Source organism: Vigna angularis, chromosome 10 (assembly GCF_016808095.1).
Source record: "Vigna angularis cultivar LongXiaoDou No.4 chromosome 10, ASM1680809v1, whole genome shotgun sequence".
NCBI classification, from domain to species: Eukaryota; Viridiplantae; Streptophyta; class Magnoliopsida; order Fabales; family Fabaceae; genus Vigna; species Vigna angularis.
In genome coordinates, this window is record NC_068979.1 from 13,321,602 (window position 1) to 13,345,098 (window position 23,497).

Genomic DNA, 23,497 nt, shown 5'->3' on the forward strand with positions numbered 1-23,497 from the left:
CAATTATGCTTTTTAATTGTTTCTTGCATTTGAGTTTACTTCCCTAACTTATCATTAAGCAATTTTACATTTCAGTTTTATATTCTGAGTTGTTTAGGATTTTTCAATTCTCTTTTATGATTCTAGCATTTGATTTGGGTATTGCATGATTAGAAATAACATTTTAGGGATCTGTTTCATTCTTTTTAGGTTTCTAGCATTGTTGATTAGCGAATCTGCATCTAGTATTGTTTTGAATTTGTTTCTTTACTTTTATGTCTTAGAGTTAGGTTCCCATTAAGTAGATATTGCTCATATTGTGCTACGGTGTTTAGATGTTTTAGTTTTAGTCAACTTCAGATTAATTACTTAATCCATTTGAGAATGTGAATGAGAATCTGCACTATTCAGCCTCTATATTAGAGTCTGCAAGACCCCAAAGTGGGCTTGTCTAACCAAAATGTCTTCTTGAGACAGATTGAGATTCACATGTATCAAATAGATCAAGTAATCAATTCTGGGTTGTTTTGTTTTGTTCTGAGCCTTTGATTTTAATTGCTTTTACTTAGTTTTACAGATTTCTACATCACATGCATATTAAATTTTGATTTCAGCCATTGCCCATTATTCCCTGGTTACTCCTCTTTTATTGTGTTATTGTGTTTTGATTGTTAGCATTGTATATACCAATTAGAGTTTGATTTTCTTCTCATTTTAATCGTTGCATTTTCAATTCATAGTCATGCATTTACTGGTTCTCATGCATTTATCTTTTAATTTCTTTGGTTTTCCATATTCAGGTTTTAGCTTATTAAGTTTTATACATCCTTCCTTCATTGCATATGCTTTCTAGGATTAGGCATTTGTTTTCTTTATTATTTTTTCATACATCATTTAGATAGGTTTAATCATGCATTTGCATTTAGTTTCTTTTATTTTTAATAATTCATTTTCTTTTCCCACCTAGTTTTAGTTTTAGTAAATAATTAAATAGGTTTTAGTTCTACAATTCTAAACTTAATAAGAACAAGTCCTTGGATTGATACCCTAGGTTGTCCCTATACTACATTAATAGGGAATTTAGGTTTGTTGACTTTTGTGCGACCAAAAGCCTTTCAACAATCTACTACTCAACTCAGGAAAAAGTTTCAAAGAGAACTCCTAGCGTCTACTGCTCAACATAGGAAAATGTTCCAAAGAGAACTCCTAACCCGTATTACTCAACTTAGGAAACCTTGTCACGTTCTAATAGCTCTTTATTATAAAAATAAATTATAAAATATTGAAGCGTTTAATTTATTTTTTTTTCACGCATAATTTTTTGAGTGAAAATATCTTGCACTGGAAAAAGTTCCAAAGAGAACTCCTAGTGTTTCTCGATCAAGCTAGGAAAAAATTACAAAGAGAACTCCTAGCGTTTCCCGCTCAACCTAGGGAAAACATTCCAAAGAGAACTCCTAGAGTCCGTCGCTCGGTGCATAGAGGAATGAAGACTTAAAGCGCCTCGAAAATAGACTCCCTAAACACAACCTGAGCGACCTCTCTTTAGCTCATAATAATCCCTGTGCACCTCTTTCAATAAAGAGCTTGCTTGGGCTTTGGGGACTTATGTACTATATGAAATATACCGATCAGAGTTAATGATCATTTATGGACAGTTAGCAGGTATATTAGCAGGTATTAATGGGTCAGATTGTCTTACACATATTAATAATTTATTATTGGGTTTGATTATATTAAAATATACTGCGTTATTGGTTAATAAATGTGTTTGGTTGTCACAAGCTCTTAAATATATGATTAATATTCAGGTAAAATAACCTTGATCTATCCTTATAAAATAGAGATTTCTTTAGAAAACATATATAAGATTAATATTCAGGTAAAATAACCTTGATCTATCCTTATAAAATAGAGATTTCTTTAGAAAACATATATAACTTGAGCGTCATAGTGTTTTTTGCAGGTCAACAATCCATCGGAGTGGATTGCGTTCTTGAAGAGGATTAGACGATCGGAGCATAGCAGAATGAGGAAGGACGATCGACCCTTTTCAACCGCAACATATATATATATATATATATATATATATATATATATATATATATATATATATATATATATATATATATATATATATATATATATATATATATATATATATATATATATATATATACACTCACCTAACCGATATTTGATATAAAGACAATTGCATATACAAATATACAAATTTACGAATGATAATATATAGACTAGATTTGATAGATTAACTTCAATTCAAAATATGCTAGTGAAATTTAAGTAATCTAAAACAAAGAAAAACATGTAAGATATTAAAAGTGTCCTAAATCCAATTAGAAACCTTAGAAAGGTTTTGCTTAGTAGATGTAAACCTACTTAACATAATTTTGTGAGAAGTTAATTTATAAACCTATTTTTATTTATTTTTGCAAAAATTTGATTTTATTTACATATTAATTTAAACATTAAAGAATATTTTTATTAATTTTGTTTCCTTCATATTTTCCTACTCTATTAAGAATTTTACTTTGATAGAATTTTAATAAACTGTTTTTATCTGGATTTTGAGCGATGTTGAGAGAATAAGATTCATCTATAAAAGGTTTTTCAATACTAAAGTTAGTAAAATAATCTATAAATAAGAGTGATTGTTATAAAGTAAGTATTTTCTAAAAAATATTAGTTGTATTTATATGATTAATATGGGTAGTAAGTCTATGTTTCTATTAAAATAATACTTATTTAGGAAGTATAGTAACAATATAATAAATGGTAACATAATGAAAACTAATAATACATATACCAAACTATCGAGATTTAGTTATAATATATAAATATAATCCAAATAAGTGTAGAATGAGTTCCTTTCACTAGTAAAATAAACAACTTTTTAACTTGCACATTACGCGAAACATATAAAAACGTGATGGCAATTTCATAGCTTTGGCGACACTATATGTCTCGTTTCAATGCGAATCAATGTCTAAAGGTGTATACTACCTCGGTTCTCTGACCAACTGAGACAAAAAAAACCCTGCTGACCCAATGCAAATCACACTTTTCACCTGATAGTTTTTTCGAAATAGACCTACTGCCTGGGTTCTCTGACCAACCGAGGAAAAAAATCCTGAAACTTTTTCGAAATAGGTTTACTACATTGGTTCTCTAAGCAACCGAGGCAAAAAACCCTGACAACTTTTTTGAAATAGGCTTACTGTCTCGGTTTACTAACCAAACCCTAACAACTTTTTTGAAATAGGCCTACTATTTCGGTTCTCTGACCAACCGAGGTAGTATGTCCTGTTAGAAACTGACAACCTTTGATTTTGAATGTTTTAAATCCATTTTGTCAATCTCTACTACCTTAGTTTAACCGCAAATCGAGGCCTATAATTAGTAGATATTTACAAAATTTCCATTTACAATTTTATTTTGAATTTTTTTCTAGAAGGTTTATGCATCGATTTTGTTTATAACTGAGGTAATAGCCTCTCTGATAGTTATATTCCAGAACCATAAAACAATAAGCACATTTTCACTTTTCTTCTTCTTCTTCTACCGGAGAGCGAATGCGAACTGCTTTCCATCTCACGCAAACACATTTTCCTTGTCGTTCCATCGCTTTTGCCTTTACCATTGGCTATTGCCGCTGCCACCACCACTAGTCGTCGTCATATGTAATTTTAACCTAACGTTCCTTCTTTTTTCTCGCACAATCATTCTCTCTCTCAGGCGAAGGTGTTGGTTTGTGGCCTCAATTTCTCTCGTGCGAAGTGCCTGGTGTGGTCTCCATCTCCGTTGGCTCCATTTCTGTCGAGTGAATGTTGTTGCCTCTATTTCTCTTGTGGAAACATTGTTCGTTGTCGCCACGTGCCGTTCGTCGCTGTCACAATTGTTCGTCGCTGCCTTCGGACGTTTGTCTCTACCTTCGATCGTTCATCGCCGCCTTCAGCCGTTCGTCGCCGCCTTTAGCCGTTCGTCGCCGCCTTCATCCGTTTTGTCACCACCTCCGTTGTTCCTTGTAGATAAAAAAAGAAAAAAATGATTTGTAATAAGCAAAAGACCCAATTTTTCGAAAAAACAAAATAAAAAAAGACATCTACCGCCTTAGTTCAAAGCTAACTAAGGGAAAAGACCCACACATACTACTTCGATTTAGAATCGATGACCTCTTTTTTTTCTCACCTGTATAGTTAATAAATCGTTGTATATAAACGAAAATAAGTTGTATCATTTCTCTTTAGTGTGTTTATAACAAAAAGGTTTATCATAACCATATTTTGATATATTTATTGTATCATGTAAAAACATTATTTAATCATAATAAATGTGTAAATATTTTTATTTATTCATTATTTAAGTTTTTAAAAACTTGTTAAAACGTGAGTCTAATTATCTTCTTGAATTATTAATGATTTAAGTAAAGAGTCATTTTTAACTTTAGCATGAAAGAAGCAATTAAATAATTCTATTTATGGTAATTTTATTCCAAGACACTTCCCGACATTAAATAATAAACACGTATGTATCTAAATATTTGTTTAAAGATATAAAGTTGTGATATTGAAAGAAAGTAACTCCTCAATTGCGTTGGATAGGAGTACAGTATCCGGGTTGGACATACTCCAACACTGCACCACTCCAAAAGGTTTTTTTCCGTCAACATCAAAATTATTATTAACGAAAAACTTCTGCTATCATATACTTAATAATCTTATATTATTTAACAATTGATAATTTAAATATATTATCTCTTTCAATTCTTTGAAATGCTTTTTATTTATTAATATAAGTGGTTTGGAGTTTTTAAAATTCTTTTATTAGAATAAAATTAGTATAAATTACTTAATAATGATATAACACATTGGTGCCCATATTTTCTTCTTTAAATGTAGAAAACAGGTCACGTGAATTGTTTCTATCGATCATGACCTTATTGATTGAAGCATGAAAGCATAACTTTGTGTGGATTTGAATTTTAAACAAAAAAAAAAAAGGCAATAAGAGTATGTTAGTTGAAAAGTATGAAAAGGACCTGCCAGAAGCAGGAAGGTCCACTACTCATCCAAAGATTGAATATTGAACACAATTAATGATAAAAAGTTGAAAAAACTAAATTACCTTTTTTACGGTGATTCAAGCCTTTGAACAAGCTAATTCAATAACAATGGGATTCAATTGGTTTTTTTAATCGATTGATTCTTTGTTTAAAATTCCAAGTTAAATATGGAATTTTTAATTTGTTGCTACTAGTGTTTTTAGGTTATGTACATGAATTAATTATAATTAGATATTATCTTAAAATAAGTTGAGATTTAGTCTTCTAACTTAAATCAACCAGAAAAAGTGAATTAGGAAGTGTATTTTGATTTGACCAATGCGCGTACACTTTTGATTTGGTTTTAGTTTTAAATACGGTGACAAGTTATAATAACCAACTATACGCAGTGTCCCTAAATTTTGTTTTATCAATTATTCTTATTTTTGCATAAGTAATTTTTTTTCTTTACCAAAGTCGTTATTTATATCTATATGATTAAAAATTCCGATTCTAAGAGTTGGTCCCCGTCTCTTTGTAATGTATATTATATTTTGAATATTTTAAATATTAAGATAATTAGGTCAAATATTTCTGGTTGGCAGTTGATCTATAAAGATATTTAATATATATATATATATATATATATATATATATATATATATATATATATATATATATATTGTAAGGATATGTAGTGGTATGCCTTCTCTATTTTTGATAAGATAGTTTAGTATTATCCTTTTGTTATTATTTTTAAGATTGTAAATAATTCTAACGGTCCATCTTTCACATTAACTAATTAATAATTATTTAGAATATAATATATTTTTTAGTATGAATATTTGCAAAAATATAAGAGAAAGAATACTCTCTGATTCACATAAATTTTTTACACTTATTTAATATTATCTTTCTTTATATTTTATTCTTTTTTTTAAATATATAAAAGTTTTTTTATAATAATTTTATTTTTATAATATATATAAATGAATGAAAATACGTGTTGTGAGGCCTTGGAAAATTAACTGTAAGTCATCTGTCCAATCCAATTTAATGCACTGATGAGTCACTTGTCAGCTCTCATTAATGCACCGCGACACACACTCAGTCTCATTAAAAACGCACTCACACACTCTGACGCACGCCTGCCAAGTGTCAGTTTAGAATCTTCTGAATTTGTAGTGGAAGACAGGTGTCCGTGTGTGAGAGAACGTCCGTTTGACTTGGGAAGAAAACCAATTTTCTGAAAAACCTTCTTTCCACTCTCTACATGCAATCGTCTTCTTCCTCAGAACTCAACTTTTCATCTTCTCCAACTTCTCTCTAGAATCCTTCAACTTCTCTCTGCTGCTACTCACTCATTTCTTCTCCGTTCAACATTTAGAACCGTAGGAACGTTCCCTACGCCGTGAGCTTCAATCTGAACCGAACACATCCAAGTTCTGTAACCGGTAAGTCGCTCGACTCTGGACGCTAATTTCTGGGTTACATGCAAACTAAGATTCAGTTGCATGCAAGGGTATAAGCTAAATTCTTCTACGTTTCTTTTGGTTAGATTTAGTGAAGAGCTTAAGAAAATCGTTGAGGGTAGAAAGCCATATTTGAACGAGACCAAGTCATACTATTAGGCGTACACTGCTATCCAAGTAAGGGAAGCTTAGTAATTTAATTAATACTTGTATGTTGTATGCAAGCATGATATGAACTGAATGTATGAAATGTATGCTGATTGAGTATGCATGAACGAACATTATTGTACTGGATGAATAGAGTATATGTTGGTTGAAATGTATGTTTATGGTTGATACGTATGAATATGAGATGAGTTATCACTTTGAGGTATGCATGATTTATGTGAATCATATAAAGTTTGGAAATTGATATTGATATGAAGTATAAAGTATGAACTGATATGTTGAAAATTGATAACTGAACTAGATGAAAATCTGAAATATGAAATCCTTGCTATGATAAAATACGTTCGTCATCGTACGGTCTTATACCATTCGATTTCTAATCAATTGATTAAAAAGGAATCCTTTCATTTGGAAAGAGTTCTGATCGAGAACGAGCGTTCCGTAAAATACTATGTTGAGCGTTCGGCTCAGCCTAGTGGTAATCGTATATTTTAAAATTGAGTCATAATGTATTATCCCCTTATACTTACAAATTAGAAGCGCTCGGTATTATACTGAGCGTTCGTCCTAATTAGTACTCGGTCTTATACCAAGCATTCGCCCTAATTAATTATTGGTCTTATATATATAGCGTTCGTCCTAAGAAGTGTTCGATCTTATACCGAACGCTCGTCCTTACCGTTGATTTCTAAATGAGCGTAAATAGCGTTCGTCCAAATTATTAGTAAATGTATATTATCGCGTTCGGTCATTGACTGGCAGTCGATCCCTTTAAACAAATTGTTCTCAGTATAATTAAATAATTGTCTTGTTGTATCTTTATCCATTTGGATTAGGCCTAGAGTCTTTGTACCTAAATTATTCTGAACATTGATTTTATATCTCTAATAGTCGGTTCATTCAACTGATTCGAGTAGCAGTCACGTTCTTCATATAAGTATGTGTGGACTTATTCTGTTTGACAACGAGTCTTCTAAATCTAGCCTTTAGCGTTCGTCTTCGTTCTTCAGAAGTATGAACGTTCGTTATTTTATACTTTTAAAACTGAAGCTAAAGATGACGATAAATTATAAGTTGTTGAAGTGTGAACACTATATTGAATGATTATACGATTATGGAATTTGAACGAGCGTTCCAGGGAGGAACGACTCTTGCATATATTGAATATTAAATTTGGTAAAGTATGACTGTGGATAAGTTAAGACTTGCTGTCCATCCTGATGTTTCGTGAGTATTCATCCTCATGTAGAGGGAGTATGTCATGTGTGGGAATGGCAGGAGGTCCTTAGTCCATAAGTTAACATGGGCGACGTAAGAACGGACTAACCTCGAGTGGCAGCTGTTGAGTGTATCCCAGTTACTACATCACTCGGGTGCAAGGATGCTTGTAACTACACAGATTCATACAGTCCGGACGGTCGGTCTATATATATATATATATATATATATATATATATATATATATATATATATATATATATATATATTTCGGATGATGTTATATGTTGAAGTATGTGTTTGTGTGAATTGAAATGTTATTGTATGTGTTGATGTATAAATTAAATTACATAAGCTTACCCTTTCGTTTTCCTTGTGTTGTCTGGGATCTATGTACGTTCGTCCTGTCATTGCAATGATCATCCGTGTGGATGTGAGCAGATGGAGGTGCGTCTCTTGAAGAAATGCTAGAAGAAGAAAATTTGGAAGACGCCAATCTGGTTGAAGTAGAAGTTAAAGTCGAGCCTTAGAGCGCTCGCTAGGTTTTTATTTATTAGTTTTTCAGTTTTATTTGTGAACGTTCGCTTAAGTTTTGTAAAACCGTTCGTCTCTGAACTTCTGTTACTGTTGTATTGTATTTAATTTTTGTACTTTAAGTCGTTCGGCTTTTTGAACCCGTATAGTAATGTAAAGACTGCACTGTTTTACTGTTAAATGTAATTAATTCTGATTATGGTAATTACTGTATTTTGGGATGTTACACGTGTCATAGTTACTTAAAAGATAAATATGTAAGGGGCATCTTAAATTGAGACAGGCGAACAAAATTTTCTTTTTTAATCACTATTTTTCTCTGTATTCTTTGTTAATTTTTTTGTAGACTCTGGCTTCTAATTGCAATTAGACCGGTGGTTCCACCACTCCCAGAAGAAAGAGATAAACACGTAGTGTAAATCACTTGATTCAAAATAGAAAGCAAGATAAACTTCTTACAAACTTAATGAATTTCTTAAGTCCGTTTTTTTTTTATAAACACTAGTAGAAAATAGGATTTTAACACGTCTTATATATGCTTTGTAGTTATTGTGAACTTATATGCTTTGGTTGAGGGAGAACCGAAAGCGTAAGAGAGTTATTGCCTCGGTTATAGGGAAACCGAGACATATAATCCTACAAAAATCTAGATCTCTTCTCTCTTCTGTAGGTCAGACTTTTCATCTGACAAACTTTTCGAAAATGGGTTATTACTTCGGTTATGCAGGGAAACCGAAGCATATAACTAACAATTTTCTTCTTCTTCTTTACGCGAACTCTCCTTCCTATCCACAAACACCCCCAAACAACACCTTCCTCTTCACGAACACCCCCAAACAACGCCTTCCTCTCCCCGAACACCCCTAAATAGCGCCTTCCTCTTCACGAACACCCCCAGACAACACCTTCCTCTCCACGAACACCCCCAGACAGCGCCTTCCAGCTCCGACAACCGTCAGCGAGGTTCCAAAACGGCGTCTTTCTGCTTTTAGGTCAAAGGAATTGGTGGAAGTGACAAAAATATGGAGAGATCTGAGGCACATGGCCGAAGATATTGGAGGTGGAGGTGGATCCGAAGGGAGGACCAAGAGTTCAAGAAGCGACGATGAAACTGTATGTCTCGAAGAGCGTGTTTGAGAAGGTTCACTTGTTGCAAGCGATTGAGGTGGCAATGAAGAGGTTCTTCTACGCGTACAAACAAGTTCTGACGGTGGTGATGGGAAGCTCGAAGGCTAACGACAATCGAGTTGGGCTGAGTTGCGACTCGGCTGACTCGTTGACTCAGATATTCCTTAAACGGACGTATTTTCCAAGCTTGGATGCTGCCAAGACTTTCCTTGGGTACCTCTGGGATAATAACGATTACAAGTGGCCTTAAACCCAAGATCATATCAACAACATACAATTTCATTTCATATTAACGTAATTCCCTTTAATGTAATTCCCTTTAGTTTGCTAGATTTACACTTCCAGCCAAATTCTTTTTTTCTATTTAAAAATAAAATAAAATTTTGTAATGGGCTTCGTGGGTGTTGGAAGGATGTTTCTGGGGATGGGGATTTTGGGACTGCTATGGATGATGTTGACAATGAGGTGATGGGGTTGGGGTTTGAGTATGAGACGGAGGAAGGGGAGGTGAATTACAATGGGAGTGCTCGGAAGAGGGAAGATGCGGCGGGAAAAGGCTGCGTAAAAGAAAAAAACACTCTATTGCCTCGGTTTAGGTCCCAACCGAGGCAGTAGACTCCACAATACTACCTCCGTTCACAACTGAGGCAAAAAGGGGTAGACTTTTTATCTCGCCTGTATATGCCTCGGTTCAGGAACCGCTGTCTATGAGCCAAAATAACCGATGCCGTTTCCCTTAATTGCACTAGTAAAACTAGCCAAATTTGCCTTAGATATTACGGAAGTAGGCAAAAAATTTTCGAAATACGAAAATAGACAAGTCGTGGGGGCCAAACGACTTCCAATGAAGAAGTTGTGGCCCCCTTGCACGACTTCACAATGTTCATTTGACCAGGGTTGAAGTCGTGCACCCCAAAAATGACTTCATGCCATTGTAATCGATTACCAAGCATTGTAATCGATTACAACGTGCTGAAGTCGTGTAGGGAAAGGGGGAAGCAAGCCGAATGGTAAGAGAAAGGGGGAAGCGAGCTGAACAGTGGAAGGCTGATAGGATATAAAGCAGGGGACACGAGTCGAACGATGAAGTACATAACGGTTTAAGGGAATGAGGGTGAAGGTCCGAAAGGTTAAGGAAGTGACGGTGAAGGACCAAACTGTTAAGTGTGTGGTGGATCAAAACCAAATGGTTAAGGGCGTTGGGGAAAGGAGTCGGTCGGTTGAACAAGGGAACTGTTGTGTCTTAGTTTGGTAAATCCCTTATCCGTTCGGCTCCTTCCCTCAACGCCCTTATCGTTCGGTCCTGCACCCCCGTACCCTTAACCGTTCGGTCCTTCACCCCCACTTAACTTTTCGGACCTTCAACCGCATTGTCTTAACCGTTCGGCTCGCGTCCTACTGCCTTATATCCTATCAACCTTCTGTCGTTCGGCCTGATTCCACCTGTCTCCTACCGTCCGGCTTGCTTCCCCCTGCCTCCTACCATTCAGATTTCTTCTCCATTCCCTTACACGACTTCAACAGGTAAACGATTACAATGTTTGGTAATCGATTACAACGACATAAAGTCGTTTTTGGGGTACACGACTTCAACCCTGGTCAGCGCTACAGAGTGAAGTCGTGCAGGGGGGCACAACTTCTTCATTGGAAGTCGTTTGGGCCCCCACGACTTGCCTTTTGAAATTTTTTTGCCTAGATCCATAATATCTAAGGCAAATTTGTCTAGTTTGCACTAGTGCAGAAAGGGCTTTAGAAGTTTTTTATTTTGGACTTTTAACGTCAGATCCCGATTCGACGTCTTTATGGGTGATGTTAATGGGATGTCAGACTCTATAAGTTTGACATCTTTATAGACGTCGGATTACACCAAACCGACGTCTAAGGGCTCTACAGACGTTAGACATGGCATTAACCGACGTTTACTGCAGGTCGTGTCTTTGGGTAGCGTAGTAACACCTTCTTTCTTTGCTAGTTTCATCATAAGAAAAGCTTGCGTCTTTTAGATCTCTTATGGCATTTCAACCGAAAACCGAATCTGGGTCCTTGCCTAGTTCCATTCCAACCGACAATGAAAACGAATACGGTGACATGAGAACTAGGCAAGGACCTAGGTTAACCAGAACCCGGAGCATAATATTGCGCGGTGGCATTTTTGAAATTATATCAACATTATAGGCCTCGGTTGCAACAGAACCGCGGCCGTATATACCTTTAGACCGTATATCCTAACATTCCCACCCAAGTCAGTCTGAAATAAATTTAAGTCAAACCGTCAAGGAATAAGCCTCAGTTATGGGGGGAACTGCGACCTATTGTCCTTGCAAAATTCTGACATTCCCACCTAAGTCAGTCTGAAATATATTTGAAGTCAGACCGTCAAGGAATAGGCCTCGGTTCTGGGGGGAACTGTGGTCTATTGTCCCTGCAAAATTCTGAAATTCCTGCCAAAGCATTCCTGAAATAAATTTGAAGTCAGACCGTTAGGGAATAGGTCTTACTTTCTGGGGGAACCGCGGTTTATTGTCCTTGCAAAATTCTGAAATTCCCGCCAAAGCAGTCCTGAAATAAATTTTGAAGTTAGACCGTTAAGGAATAAGCCTCGTTTCTAGGGGGAACCGCGGCATATTCCCTGATCTGAAATTTTTTTAAATATTTAAGAGAATAGGCCTCGGTTGGGCGGGGAACCGCATCATAAAGGTGGAAAACAAATTTCAAAATTACCATTTCAGAACAATTTTAAATTTTTTTTAAAGAGAATAGGTCTCGGTTATGTTGGGAACCGAGGCCGTATCCCCTCTATTACCACGGTTTTCTAATGAACCGCGGTAGTAACATTTGATTAGGTTAAAAAAAATATTACAGAGTGAACAATGTCATCTTCCTTGAACAGTTTCGAACGCGAAGAGTCTCCAGCCATTTTCTCTGCAACGACGTTCTTGCCGCCGCGATCTTTCTCCATTCTTTCTTCCGCCACCGTTGCGCCGCTGCCGTCACGTAGAAGGACTTCCTTCCTCATTTTTCATCACCTACATTTGTATCCGATCAAATTTGGCTTTGGTCGCCAGAGTTTTTTCGATTTTTTTTAGTTGTTGGGTTGGTTTGATACGTTTTTTTATTGATTCGGATTATCAAACTTACGTTTTGTTCTATTTTTTTGTAGGTATTGTGTTTTTTCTTTTAAATTTGTTCCGTTCCGACCACGGATTGTTCAGTCTTCTTCAATATTTTGTGGTTTTTCACGCTCCTAGGTTCCTATTATTCTGTTTATTAATTTTCATTTTGTGCATTTTTAATTTTTTGTAGGTTGAATATGAATAATATTGTATGATTGAATGTTTGAATTGATAATTTGAATGCTTATTAATTGTTTGATTGTATTATTCTATTTATTAATTTTCATTTTGTTAATTTTTAATTTTTTGTGTGTTGAATATGAATAATATTGTATGATTGAATGTTTGAATTGATAATTTGAATGTTTATTAATTGTTTGATTGTATGATTATATTATTCTGTTTATTAATTTTCATTTTGTTAATTTTTAATTTTTTGTGTGTTGAATATGAATAATTATGTATGATTGAATGTTTGAATTGATAAATTGAATGTTTATTAATTGTTTGATTGTATAATTGAATTGACTGTATAATTGAATTGATTGCAGATTGCAAGCGGGAAGAACATACTTTTTATTCCTTATATATCTGGGTAAGTGAACTTTGTTAACATAATAAAGTTCCATATGTGATTTTAATATATAATAATTAAGTTATTATGAATTCCAGGTGCCACTCGCAGCTCCTTGTTATTTCTGTACAGGAGAGCTATGCTTTGTGGTTCTGCTCATTGCACAAGTCTCCTCCCAAACATCTCAGACAAGCAGTTGATTGGTAAGAACCTCAATGTTTGGACTTTCTTTGTTATATAAATGAATGCTAAAACTTTTTTTTTTATATATTGTTCTATTTCAGCAAGTATGATGTTGGTTGGGAGATCAATTGCTAACAGTAGAAAACTTGAATGGATTGCTCTCAAGGTTTGACATATGCTAAAGCCATACTTTCTTATAGTTGTTTTGTTTTAATGATTTTCACTAAATATTTACAACTGTGATGATATATTGTAGTGTAACAAACATAATGGTTCATATGAGTATGGATACTATATATGTAATGTATTGGAAGACCCACATTATTCGGCCCATATCACAAGAGGCTGGGAAATGGTAATATTTAAATTTAATGAATTTTGATTTTCTCCAACATTTGGAATTCATATACACTAATTAATAACAATTGTCTTGTGCAGAGATTCAAGACTTCTACTTCAATTCCTAAGAAGTCACTTACATTTCTGAGGAAAGCAATTGCAAAACATTTAGTTAGATTATATAATAGTTCATAGTTATTAGATTTAAAATACATTAGAACATGTTGATTTATAGTTATTAGACTTTGTACATTATGTGATGTAAATATTGACTATTGTGTTGAATCTGTGTTGTTATGATATTGTTTTATATGCAGGTCTGTTTTTGTGATAGTGGATATCAGAAAAACAGACCTGCTATTAAAAAAAATTACAGGAGAATAGGCCGCGGTTGTGGCCAAAACCAAGGTAGAAAGGTTAGACGATTTTTTTTAAAAAAAAAAGGTTTTGGCCACGGTTTTAGCAGGAACCACTGTCATATCCCTACGTTATTACCGCAGTTGGAAAGAACCGTTGTCATATCCCCAGGTTATTGTGGCGGTTGTAACCGCGGCCTAAAGTCCCAGACTTTTTACCTCGCCCGTATATACCGCGGTTCTAAAACCGCGACGTATATTCAAAAACAACCGCGGTCGTTTCCCTTCGCTGCACTAGTGTTCCTTACGAGAAAACTAGCAAAAGGAGAAGGTGTTACTACGCGATCCAAAGACACAAGAAAAACTACACCAAAACACAACGAAAACACATTTTAATCGGTTCAAATTGAAGATAATTCATCAAAGACTAATTTAATCGGAGTAAAAGTAAGTTTAAACGGTTTAAAAGAGACAAAACGCACCTGGAAATGCAATGCCGCGGAGAGAAAAGGCGAGAAGGAAGACGATAAAGTGCGTGTAATCGCGGGTTCGATTTCTGATTTAACAGGAACCAAGACGTCGGGCACAGGGGGCACCGACGTCTATTCTCGACTAGACGTAGGGGATCTCACTAATATGACGTCCATTCGATTTAAAAATTAATATTCGCGATGTATATAGACGTCGACGTAAGGGGAGCCGACATCCAAAACAACTTTTCATCTACCTTGTCAGGCCATTTAGACGTTAGATAGCGGGATCAGACGTTTATATGGCGGAAAAAACAACTTTTCACCTACCTGTCAAGCATATAGACGTCTATGACATGGGGTCGACGTCGATAATTCTATATAGACGTCGGGGTGGCGGGATCAGACGTGTATATGGTGAAGAAAATGAATTTTCCATCTACTTGTCAGACATATAAACATCTGTTAGGAGGGGCATCGACGTCTATAATATTATAAACGTCGGAGACCCCCTAACCAACGTCTATATGCTCAACTTATTTACGAAAATATCACCGATCAATAATTTACGTTGATTATTTTGTAGTTCAACGTCTACGGAGTACCGTTAAAAGGTCAATTTTGTTGGTACAAAAGCCCTTAAGTCTAATATCCAAATAATAGTGATAACGTTTGAATGCTCACGCTCTAACTGTTAACTTAGAAAATTATAATGAGAAGTGAATAATTGATTATCCATTGATGCAACGAATTTTGAAATGAGCCATAAAGATAGTTATATATATACTCAGAATGGTAGAAAGGTTCACTGAATGAGATTTATCGTAGAAAGTGTTCGGACACAACCTGGTCCTCCTCATAAGGACCCGTTCAATGCGAACCACATCAACAATATCACCATCTTCTACTCCTAAAAATACTTCACTTTTAACTCCTTCATTCTCCACATTCCACGCGTAACTCTAACCATCTTATCTTCAAAAAAACACCCCCAACAAAAATAACTAAAACAGTATAAAAAAAATTAACCTTTACGTCCACTTCACCCCACTTTCACACATGCAAACAACCAACTATGTCTTCACCCAAATCAAAGCAGAGAACTACAAAGTGCCACCACCGCCACCACTTCCATCTCTGTCGCACATCACCCCGGCGACTTTGATATTCTCCACCATGGCAGTCGCCGCCTTCTGCTTCCTAGGTGTCGGCATCGTCTACTTCTGTAGGTGCTGTTTCAGGAACATCTCCACCACTAACACAATCGTCCGTCTCTCTCCTCGCGACTCTCCCCTCAGAGGCCTCGACCCTTCTCTGCTAAGGATGTTCCCCACGTTCCTCTACGCCACCGTGAAGGATCTCCGCACGGAGAAGAAGTACTCACTCGAATGCGCCATTTGCTTGTTGGAGTTCGACGAGGACTGCCTTCTGCGTCTCTTAACCCCCTGCTGCCACGTTTTCCACCAGGACTGCATCGACTCCTGGCTCCGCTCGCACAGGACTTGCCCCGTTTGCCGAACGGATCTCGATTCCCAGTCAAGTAACACCGACGCGCAGAGACCTCATGAGCAAAACGAGGAGAATATGGAACACGAGAGAAGCGATCACGTGAGCGTTGATGTTAAAGAAGGTGATGATGGAGATGATGGAGACGAGAGACACGATGATGGTGATGAAGGAGGTTCGATGAATGTGCGCATGCAGCGAGACAAGTTTGCAAGTGCACGTTCACACTCGACAGGGCATTCCATAGTTATGGTTAATGATGACGATGACGATGCTAAATACACTCTGAGATTGCCACAAGATGTGGCTTTGAAAATTGTAAGAGGGCACCATTACTCCAAGAGTTGTTCTACTTTCAAAGACATGGCAGGGCCTTCTTTTGCACCTTGTAGTAACTGTGGTTATGTTCAAACTGTACTTGATAGCTGCAGTAATGGTGTAAAGAATACTTAACCTCGTTATTTCGTTCCTTGTTCTCGTACTTGTTTTTCATGCACTAATCTTTTCATCTTTAAAATCGTATTTTTAAGGATTTCTAAAAAACACGTGAAAAATATATAAATTAATATTTACATAAATTAAAAACAGTTTATAAATACCTTAGTGTATAGAAAATCATCTCATAACTTTATTTTTAATATGTAAGTTAATATAAATTAAAAAATAATGTAAAAAATTAAAAAAATAATGTTAATTTCTAAAAAGTGGAAAGATTGTTACAAGATGGGTGATAACATCCATCAAATTCATTAACATTAACAACTACTTTTTTATCCTTTTATTCAAATATTCTATATTCAACAATTTGCATTATTACATACGAATTTTTACGAACAAAAATAAATTTATTGATACATTTAAATTTATAAACAAATTTTAGATTTTAAATTATCAACAAATATTTTTTTATTAATAATGAATTCGTTAATAAAATTCGTTCATTGTAATTCTTATTACTAATAAATATTTTTTTTTTGTAAATTTATAAGTAATTCAACAAAAAAAAATTTCATTATTTTTTATGACAATTTTTCCTTATGTTTTATAACATTTTTTTATATTAAGGAGAAAGAAATTTGAAATAGAAGAGAAGAAGAAAAGAAGGGAGAGAAAGAGGGAAAATTGGAACCAATGGATGTGTAGAAATGCAACGGTGGTGTTGGAGGAGGAAAATGATGAAATGAGTATTGTTTCTGTGTAGGTGTTGTCTGGTGTGTCTTTGTTGCTCCTGACTGTCTGGGACGCTTGCTCTTCTCCGATTGTTGTTGTTCATACTCGCCAAAGGAGGGGGAGGTACCTGCAAAGATACTTCGACCCTCAAGTCAGATGTGAGTTATGGAGCCTCAGCTCTCAAGAGAGTGATTATGATACTGCCCTGAAATATTATTTAGGGACTTTAGACATAGAGAGAACTTACCTGAACTTTTGCCCTGTCATTGTATTTATAAGCAAAATAAAAATAACCACCTTACCTAAAAATGTGGTTAGTGGCTTATAAATATCTTAACCGTTTAAGATATTTTATATAATAAATATAATATCTAAGATATTTTATGTAATAAATATCTTACTACATAACAAGTATAATGAACTAGAGGCCACAATAGTAGTCGGACACAACAACAACAAAAGTGGCAATAAAGGTGTAGTAATAAAAAGAGGAGAGAAGAGAGAAGAAGCAAAAAGAAGAAAAGGAAAAAGAAAAATAAGTATTAACAAAATTTATTAATAATTAAAAAAAATATTTAATAAATTTGTAATTGATGATAATTATTGACAGATTTCAGAATTCATTTGATAAAATTTACTAATAAATATTTTATCCACGATTTTATGATCTCGATAATACGTCGACAAATAAGTTATTAATTACTATATATAATATAAATATTATCAAAACATCATTATTTTGTTTAATTACTCTTTTAATTAACATTATTATTGAAAAAATATACACTTCATTTTGGAGGAAGGAGAGTGATAAATGCAACATGTTATATAATGAAAATTCGAGTAATACAAGAGAACGAGATGAAAGAAAAAACATAATGTTATAAATAATTTCAAATTGGAAAATATTTAATGTAAGTATATCCAGACTTTTTCCATTGGAAAGCCTTTGATATTCATGAAGAGTTTTAAATGGTTATCAGTACTGGATTTAGAATGACTTCAAAGGTGTCTATTTTGTTCGTTTGCCTCTTAAGAAATCCGGGCCAAAAGCCCAAAAGAGAACAAAGAGGTCAAAATTTATATTTGCACCTATATGAACCTCTCTACAAAGTCCCTCAAATCATATATCAGTTAATAATTTCCCTCTCCCTCTAAAGTTAAGCTGTTTATGGGCTCTGCAAATAGTTTCGTTATATCTAAATAAATTTCTTCAAAAACACTTACACGGAGTAGATAATTAAAAAAATTGTCTAAAAGTTAAAATTATGTTTTAACTAATAAAAGTTTCTTTCCTCACTATCTTAATTTATACCGTATTAATTTTAAATTTCAAGAAAGCTATATATATATATACACACACACATTTCTCTAACTGTTTTTAAAAAAGACTCATCAAAACATATTGTGAGTCTTTTCCTGTAAAACAGCATGCCATGAGTTTGAAATTAATTTATTATTTAATACTAAATTTAAATTTATTTTCTTTAATTAATTTATGTGCTGAAAATATGGATATACAAAACTTACACTTATTAGATGAAACAAAACTTCAACATTGAATGTGTAACTTACATTGACTCTCGAGTTTTCAACCTTTTAAGACCAAATTCTCAAATCACTGATATCATGCTTTGGAATTCTTTCGAAATCCTCACTTTATTCTGGAATTTTGCAAGTGATGACCTATCCCTAATAGGCATGTGTAGAATTACGACACGTTTTCCAAGCACTCTGAGAAATTCATTGAATATCATCAAACAGAAATAGCTTGGTATAGTGTGAATTTCAAGGTTATAGAGCATGACAATGATTTTTGATTTGATTTCATATAGGGCTTTTGTATGAACGGTGGACACAATTATTTTTAAGGGCCGATAATAATGGAGAGGGTTACGGTCCTTGATACCAATTCTGTCACTACTGATTTGATACCTTATCACTGTACTTCTGAATTCAGTGTCACACGCAGAGTTATGGTCTAGTAATTGGCTAACAGAAGCGGATATGAAAACGACAGACAATGTTTGCAAAATCATAAAGCACACATCAGTTTCACGTTAGTGGATAATCTTCACATCACTTTTTTCTATCCATAATCAAAATCAAATAGATTCAATTACTTAATATTTTTAGTTTATGAATTCTAGTTTTCTGAACAGTAAGGCCCTTGCAGATATTTACAACAGTTAAACAGTTTAAGAAAGTTAAAACTATATAACGCACTTTAGACTATTGGATGCATAATTAGTATCATCCTTTATACATTGCATGTAGGAAGCATTTATTCGATTGACATAAAGAATTGATGGATTGAAGTAACATTTAACTATTCCTGTTAGTGGAATAATTACATGGAAGTACTATTGGATAGAAAGTGTTTGATGCAGCGCTACACAAACCTTCAAGTTAATAACTCAAGGGAAACATAGCAGTTAATCTTTACTGAATTGCTAAAACACGAACCCAAAAAGATTTACATGAAAACAAAACAAGTGTTGATTTCAGCTACTATCACACGGATCAAAACGCCACATAAAGATTCAATTATACTTCACATTATAAGCTCGTCACTCAAAAATTTAATTAACCTCGTGATCTTCATCATCATAATAAAGAGGATAAGAAAAAAAAGTAAGGTAAAGTAAAAGAGATTAATGTATTGCTCAGACAGGGAGAACCCATTGCCTTCCTCTGCCATTTCTGCTAAGGGAGAATCTTCCACTAGAAAATGACCTCTTCATTGTAATTGGACTCAAAACATAATGCAAAACCCTTCTTCTATGGCTAGACTTGCTACTTTCACCTCTTGAACCCTTTGAAGGGCCAGCCCCATTGGAACATCCTTCACGCTCTTGGTTCAAATGGAGAACATCAGCCACAGAAAGACCATTTCCCCTTTGAAATGAATGATCCATAGAAACTGTCCTTCTGATGGAATCATACTCTTCATCTCTAATCTCTATTACACTATGCCTTCCTCTCAAATTTCCTAGATCACTCAAAGCACGCAATGCAGTCTTCGGAACCGCTTCACCGTGTGAGACACTGCATCCAGATCACTGTCCCTTGTAGTAACAGCAACATGTTCATCTGCATGTTGGTTTTCTGAAGTTCCACTGACCAATTCTATGACTGGGGTAGCCACATGAATTGCTGCAGCATTGAAGGTGAATATGCTAGCACGACATAGAGGGCAACTGGAGTGAGATTTGAGCCACATGTCAATGCAAGGGAGATGAAAAGCATGGCTGCATTTAGGCAAGAGTCTAACACTTTCATCGTCTTCAAACTCGCTGAGACAAACAGGGCAATCTGTCACCTCAACCAACCCATTGCCTTTCTTGTACTTGCAAACTGTTATGGACTTTATCAGAGCCTCGTCTAACCCAATGGTTGGAGCATGCCAAGGCTCGTGGAGCGAAGGGTTGTGATCATCTTCCAATTCAACGTTTTCTTCGTGATCTTCGCTTTGTGAAGATTCTCTGCTGCCACAGTACTTGGATATTAAGGTATAGTAACTCACAAGAAGAAAAGCACTGGCCAAGACCCCAATGACAGCGATTACTAGAGGAGAGAAATTTGGACTTGAATCATCAGCGGGAAATTCGAAGGGAGGAGGAGGAGGGTAGATTACATAACACCACTGTGGACAATACAAGCTGCAAAACCCTTGAGAACAGTCTTTGTTGTTCATGTATGGAACCAAACTTTTCGTGTTTCCAAGAGAAGTCATTGTTCAGAGAAGAGAACCTTGGAAGTTGGGAGTTAGGAGCAGTATATTATATGTACTGACACATAAGTAAATATTATAAACATGGTAAAAGATTGTTGTGGGATAAAAACTGGCTATGAATAATAGAGTATTACCACTGACAACAAAACAATTGAACCTTCAAACAAGGGTAGAAACAAGTGGAGAAGTTACAAAACCATAACTGGAGTATCTATCTACAGCCAGCAAACTTATATATGCATGAGATTAGCAGAATCTCTTTCTTACAAACAATGATCAGTAACATACAAGCAAGAAAGGGTAATGGTCTTACAGATTTATCCGGGCAAGAAGAAAGAGATGGTTGCTAGAATTTATCATAGGGGAAAGATAACGTGGAAAAGGGGCCAAAGGGCTTAGATGGAAAGAAGGGAAAAGACAAGGAAAATGGGGTGCTGATGAGCGTACTTTAACTTTTTTCCTTCACCTTCTTTTTCTTTTTTGTCCATTCTCCCTAGCTTTCTCTGCATTCTAGTTTCTTTTTCTTGGTTACAATGATTTGTAGACTAAGGTGGTGTTGAACTGGTGATGTTGGTTGAGAATGTATAAAAATTGAATGCTTTTCGCTTTTTAATTATTTTAAGCTGTTCACTATTCTTGTAGCAGGACGATTTAGTCCTTGTAAGGTGACATCCAATCCAAATTACCTCATGAACTTAATTAATGTGCCAACCTAAGTGTGGAGCCAATGTAGCCGTGAATTAGCTGTATCTAATACAAAGCAGTGGATAAGTTTGAAAATCAATGTTTCAGCTTTCAATGTATCAACTAAACCAGGCTAGTGTAAACCACTATGTTATTAGTAATTTACTACCTATTCTCCGTAAAAATTCATAAAACAACTATACCAATAACTTGTGTGAGCCATTTAGAAAGCTTAAGTGCTAATAGATTGCAAAATTTTCGGGTTTGAGAAAAAATAAATCTTAAAGCATAGCAGTGACTGACGTGTTGGGAACACTAAGACTTCTTACGTTATCAGTTGAATATTGTGCTTAATTGTCTCCCTCGTGAATCATATCTCCTTTCTGAGACTTCAACAATCTTCTACTTTGCATATATTCTCTCCATGATCCAACAGTAAATATCTCTCTTCCACAATTCATAGCCAACTGTGTTACTAACTTTGCAAATATAGCAGTGTATACATGTGACACAAGATGTCTTTTTTCAGATCAAAACCCTGATATTCATACGAATAAAAAACAGATAACAGTCAAAACATGGGTCTGACAATATACTAGATTTGAAAAACATTACAAAACCAAAGGAATGACTTAACAGTGACACAATCCAATAATTACACTTAACTCCATGATGCTAACTATAGTATTCTAAAAACTTTTGGTGATAAAAAATGAAATCCCAAGTGACACGACAACCATAATCTTTATTCACATGATAACCTAAATAAATAGTTAGTCAACTTGATTAGGAGAATATATTCTTCAGGGAATAAAGGTGCAGTAGAAAGACAGAGTATGCATTTAAAAGCAGGTTACAGTAATGTATATAGTTGTCACTTTTCACCCAACACCCAACCAACCATTTGCTCAAACCTTGTTCAATTATCTCTTCTCTTCCCAACTTACTTGCTGAACGTACGGGTTTCCTTCTTTATGAAGCCTCAAAATTTTGTTAGATACGTGCCTATCAACAAAGTTCCAAATTAAATGATACCCTGAGTTTGCACAATACAGAAGTAGAATTATTGAACTTGTGGGTCTACAAAAGAAAACGTGAGCTTATTTTATTTCTCTTCCCTTGTACTGCACTTCAATTTTCAACGATTCATTGATATATATTATACTTCAAGTGGTTAAGATCACATTGGACTTCTCCAAACACCCCAGAAGAAAGATGTTACCTTTTTTGATAAATGAGTATATATTCTGATTTAAGTGGAAGAACATTTATTAAGATAACAGAAATTAATATAATTGTTTGACACTCTTTAATACGTTTGCCTTAGTTAAGAGAACTAATCGAAGGAATATCAATGATTAGCAATGTTTGTTCTGTAAGTAAAACATTGGTTTGCTAAATTTATCAGTCAGTTCTGTGTCTTTTAAATGTTTGCATGTCCTCAAACTGCATTAGAGGATATGTTTATGATAGCATCAAGATTTTTACTTGACAGTAGTAAAAATTTCTTCTTCTCTTTCTCGGCTGACTGAAATTGGTGAGATTATGGAGTTGAATGATGTGCCGTCAATTTCATAATGCCCAAGACTCTCGAGCCATTTTTTCAATTTATGCGGAGACATAATGATATGCACAAAAACCAAGACAACCCTGATCCAATCTCTTTTGAGTCTTTTGACAACATCAAAACTAAAGAGGATCATCATTTTTAAACCTTCAAGTCGCTTTTTTTTTCTTTCTATGTCACTTGAGTATCTTTTTCCTTTTCATTTGTTTGGACCATTTTAATTTTTGGAAGTAAAAAG

At 34.7% G+C, this 23,497-nt stretch overlaps 1 protein-coding gene, 1 long non-coding RNA gene and 1 pseudogene across 2 annotated transcripts; 2 read left to right on the top strand and 1 right to left on the bottom strand.

Annotated features, from left to right (window-relative positions):
- Nucleotides 1–6,606: 6,606 nt before the first annotated feature.
- LOC128194341 (uncharacterized) lies at nucleotides 6,607–13,761 on the top strand. Its single transcript, XR_008245767.1, has 5 exons — nucleotides 6,607–6,690; nucleotides 13,226–13,269; nucleotides 13,347–13,451; nucleotides 13,533–13,597; nucleotides 13,688–13,761. It is a non-coding gene; the product is annotated as an uncharacterized LOC128194341 (long non-coding RNA).
- A 2,011-nt stretch (nucleotides 13,762–15,772) lies between these two features.
- LOC108319192 (RING-H2 finger protein ATL29) lies at nucleotides 15,773–16,555 on the top strand. The gene has a single exon (XM_017550233.2). It carries the CDS (start codon nucleotides 15,773–15,775, stop codon nucleotides 16,553–16,555), a length of 783 nt encoding a protein of 260 aa, XP_017405722.2.
- Nucleotides 16,556–19,585: 3,030 nt separating this feature from the next.
- LOC108319196 (E3 ubiquitin-protein ligase Os04g0590900-like) lies at nucleotides 19,586–21,500 on the bottom strand (annotated as a pseudogene).
- Between the last annotated feature and the right edge of the window lie 1,997 nt (nucleotides 21,501–23,497).